We start from the raw sequence: 4487 nt of genomic DNA, 5'->3' as shown, positions 1-4487 counted from the left end.
TCCATTTGCTTGCTTTTTCGCCTCATCTTACTTATGGAACCATAATCAATTTGTAATTCTATAGTCAAAAAATACAATTAACTGTAATTATTAAGCGGCTGGTGACAAAAGTCTTACTGTGAGTCTCCTTACGTCACATAACTTCCTGCGTTTGCTCTTCTTCTTTTGTGGAATACGTTTGGCAAAAAAAAAAAAAGCCAAAAAAATCCATCCAGAATCACAAGGAGGCATACATGGAGTGGAAAAATATAAGAGGTGAGATTTACCGAGGATAACATAAGCATTGTCTTGTGTGTCCAGTAAGTTTAGTTGCACCAAAAAATTTATAAAAATCCAGCAAGGACAGTATGATAACATCCATATGTGATCCAAAAAAAGCTCTTGTTTCCTCTTCCTTTTTGGGGGGGAGTGGAACAGGGGGTAGAAGTTGTAAAAAAGAAAAGAAAATTTTAAAAAAGTCAATACAAATATTTTTAAAATAACAAACTCTTAAAAAAAAAACGACGGTGTTAAAAATATCAAAATAAAAAAATAGAAATAATCCAAAATATATATTTTTTTTAATGTAACTATGTGAAATATTTCAGACTTGGACCAAATATCAGTTGCAAGGTCTAAAGCAATATTTTGAATACATTTTAAAACTATAAAAATAATAAAGTTCAATCGAAAGCCTTCTGAATGAATTCAAGTTTTCAGTTGTACTCTCAGCGTGTCGACGAAGAAGTGCACAGGTTCAGTGAGCTTCTGCAGTGTACACCAAGGGGGAGGGGTCAAGCCAGCAACTCCTCACCCCCCACCTGACACTATTACAAAGCCCCCAGTAAAAAAAGAAAAAAAGAATAATATATCATCTACTTTTAATGAACAGTTCAGATTTTTCAACGAGGCAAGCCCAGACTTGCCTTGCAAAATTGCCATTTGTCTCCTTTGCTACCACGCAACTCCCCATAAGTAGCACCTGAAAGCTCCGGCGTACTTTTGTGCAGGCGCAGGGCTGGAGGCGGGCGCTTCGGCCGCCTCAGGTGGGGGGTGGGCGGCTTTCTCCCGTCACGCCTCACTGGCAGCGCAACCTGCAGTCAGTTGAGCCAGAGTGAGAGCCACTGCAGGGGTGTGGAGTGACGCCCACCAGATGACTTCACTTAGTCATCTGTAGTTTTTTTACTGAATTTCAAATGGATTTTTTATTTTTCTTATTTTGCTTTTTTTTGGGGGGGGTGCATTAGTGACGTTTTGAAGGGAGGTATCCCTCCCTCCACTCTCTCTCTTTCTCGCTATCTCCCTCCCGCCTCTTCTTCTTCCTTTCTTTCCCGCTCAGCTCAGGTGCTCGCAGTCGCTCCGGGTTCGTGTCTCCGGCGGTTTTGGTGGGGGGGGAAACTGCTGGAAGATGGGACTAGCGGGCTTCAGCACCACGGAGAGCGGACAGCTCCTTCTACTGGGTCAGTGAGGAATGTGTATGTGTGCAGTGTGGATGCAAGCGTCTTTAACAAAAAAAAAAAGTGCCAAATCAAGCAGATTTTTTTTTATCAATTGTTTGTGATTTTAATCTATAAAAATGTTTATTTTGAAAGAATGTTTGGAATATTATTTCCATATGCAACATTTCTCAACTCACAGTGATTTGTTTTTTAATGCTGACTGTGCTGTATTCGGGGAGTACTGACTCTGAGTGTGTATCGTGTATGAATGCGTGCCAATGACAAAATGCGATCCAGTGAATATTTCTGTGTTAAATGATTACATAATTATTAATTGGCTCAATTTAAACCTCTGGGGCCCATAAATAGCCCACGAGCCGTAGCTTCTGCATCGCTTTATTTTGACTGCATTCTTATTTTGAGTGCTGATCCCATTTTTGTGTATGTGTGTATGTTTGTGTGTATGAGTGTGTTGAGTTGTCTTGACTCAACATTGCATTGTGTGTCTGTCACCAAAAATAGCCTCTGAAAAATATTCGTATTAAATCCTATGAGATTTTATATGATTTTATAATTGCTTTCAACATGTTTTTAAGCTTGATTCGAATCCAATTTAATGTAACTGGAAGCTAACTTATGGTTTTAAATGCTGACTGTGCATTTTTGTGTGTGTGTGTTTGTGGGGGGGTAGTACAGTACTGATCATTTTCCCGTGCAGGCGTGTTGCTGCTGTCAGTGTCGATGTCGGTGGGCGAGCAGGAAGGCGAGAACCTGTCGGGTCTGTCGGACAACCCCGACCGGGCCATCTTCGCCGTGCGGGAGAACGGGACCACCTGTCTCATGGTGGAGTTCGCCGTCAGACTGGTCGTGCCCTACGACGTGCTGGCGCTCAACCGGATAGACGTAAGGAGACTCCGCCCACATGAACCCACGTACTCCACCGCCCCCCCCAAATAATTAAATACACTAAAGAACTACAATAATGAAGGCTATTTAAATTTCCATTCAGTGATGTCCTTTCACTGTGCACAGCTAATCACAGAGCAGGCGTCATTCACGCTGCCTCGCAGCGCTCAGATCGAAGGCAAGTGTGACAGCACCGAGTCGGAGATCCACATCAGCTGGAAAGACCATGCCTACACTCTGCGCATCTTCTTCTCTAAGGTGCCATGCAAAAATTTCTATATTTGTGTTATCTTTTGTTATATTTTTGGCCTTAATTATTGTGTGTGCGTGGCAGGAGCTGCGTGCCAAGGGTGAAGAAATTTGGAAGGTCAGTAAGATTCAGTTCGTGTATGACACATCAGAGAGTTCTCAATTTATCAACGCCTACAACCGTGAGTATGATTATTTTACCATGACAAGTTTTACATGCACAGATTCATATAAGTGACCTTTTTTTGTATTCTCCACAAGCGGGCAAGCACACGGCCACCACTCACCGCCTGTCTGCCTTGGTGACGCCGGTCGGCCGTTCGTTCGTGTGCGCCGCTCAGCAGACGCTGACCCTCATCAGCAGCGACCACCAAAAGGGCGTCACCGTGCACATGTACGACATCCAGATTCAACCCTTCGACATGGTCGCCGACTTTGTCTTCAGCGAACGTGAGTAACACCGGCTGCTGCTAATGTCACAAAGTTTGGTGCAATTTCTTACAAAATCTTTCCTCACAGCGTACAAGTGTATGACGGACCAGCGCGAGCGCCTGGAGGAGACGCTCCCGCTCATCCTGGGTTTCATCTTGGCGCTGATCATCATCATCACGCTGACCGTCTACCACTTCCACCTCAAACTGAGCGCCAGCAGCGCGCCGCCGCAGCTCCCGCGCGACCGCTCCATGTACAAGAACATGTAGAGGACTGGCGAGTGTAACTTGGAGCATCCCCATTCTCCAGCCTTGCATGGATGTTGATACTGTGCATATGGAAAGCCACTTGAGCATTTATTCCATATCCTTGACACCCATGGTCCATGTCATCTCTTGACATGGACAGCAAGAATATGCAATTAATGCACTTTCCATAGCACCTGTCTCTTTAAGTGACATCATCATTCTCCTTTACTAAGATAATGGATGGGAATGACTCCTTACTCACTGTATCGTGCTAATTTTCTAGTGCTTTTCAAACGTAGTAAGTATACACTCAATGGATGGCAGTCATGATTAAAAAAAAAAAAAATCACCATGTAAAGCAAGGCTTAAAAAATGACCAGGATTTTCTTTTATCATACACGGCACGCCACAGTGGGTAGGGAGTGTTTCTCAATCACGTTCTTCAACATTTGTCGTCGTTTCCTCGCTGCTAAGCCGTCCTGTGTCGTCATTTCTTGTTGCTTTTGGAGCACGTGTGTGTGTGTGCGTGCGTGCGTGTGTGTGTGTATTACAAAAGGAAGCAAGCCTGATCAAATAAGAAAAGTGTCAAATGTTATTTTCTTGGGAAACTATGCATAAAAACCTCTGCTGAAAACACTCGGTGTCATTTTGGTGTTTTTGCATTGCTGTCAAAGAGACGAGGGGAGTCGGTGCACGGATGAAGTATTGATTTTGTCATCTAAATTGAAGTATTTATTTTATTACATCCAGTGAAAGTCATAGTGGATGATTTTTGTTCATATTGTTTGGTTATGTTTCATTTGTTTTTTTGGGTGCGCTTACAGCATTAATGATTTTTAATAATGAGCTATGGTCATTTTTTTAAGCCTTACTAATTGAAATTAATTATTTAATAATTAATTAATTAAACACAAATCTAAAGCTCATTTCTTACATCTCTTCCCTTCTCAAAACATCTACAAACAAACCCAGCTGTTCTGTTTTATTTAGTGAGGCGTCGTTGAAGGCTGAGAGAAGAGAAGCTCCTCTCTGCTGTCCCTCCTGAAATCAATATCCCATTACACCGCAAAGCACTTGCAGCACACAAAGACAAATAAGACCATAAATTACGACACCTCCACCTTTTTTGTTTTTTGCCTCTGGGCTGCTTTAAACTTTTGAGAGATGAGAAGACAAAACAAAGTGAAGATGACAGAGAAGAGAGGCCTTGGTAAAAAGAAAGAGGTGAGACATG

The 4487-nt window shown here is 42.6% G+C and overlaps 1 protein-coding gene across 1 annotated transcript; it reads left to right on the top strand.

Moving 5' to 3' along the window:
- Window positions 1-778: 778 nt before the first annotated feature.
- lamp5 (lysosomal associated membrane protein family member 5) lies at window positions 779-3889 on the top strand. Its single transcript, XM_037244644.1, has 6 exons — window positions 779-1439; window positions 2137-2321; window positions 2451-2582; window positions 2659-2755; window positions 2835-3023; window positions 3093-3889. The coding sequence occupies exons 1-6, from the start codon at window positions 1388-1390 to the stop codon at window positions 3272-3274; spliced, it is 837 nt and encodes a 278-aa protein (XP_037100539.1). The 5' UTR covers window positions 779-1387; the 3' UTR covers window positions 3275-3889.
- Window positions 3890-4487: the final 598 nt, after the last annotated feature.

Source organism: Syngnathus acus, chromosome 24 (genome assembly GCF_901709675.1).
Source record: "Syngnathus acus chromosome 24, fSynAcu1.2, whole genome shotgun sequence".
Classification (NCBI taxonomy): Eukaryota; Metazoa; Chordata; class Actinopteri; order Syngnathiformes; family Syngnathidae; genus Syngnathus; species Syngnathus acus.
This window is presented reverse-complemented; position numbering and strand designations above follow the sequence as displayed.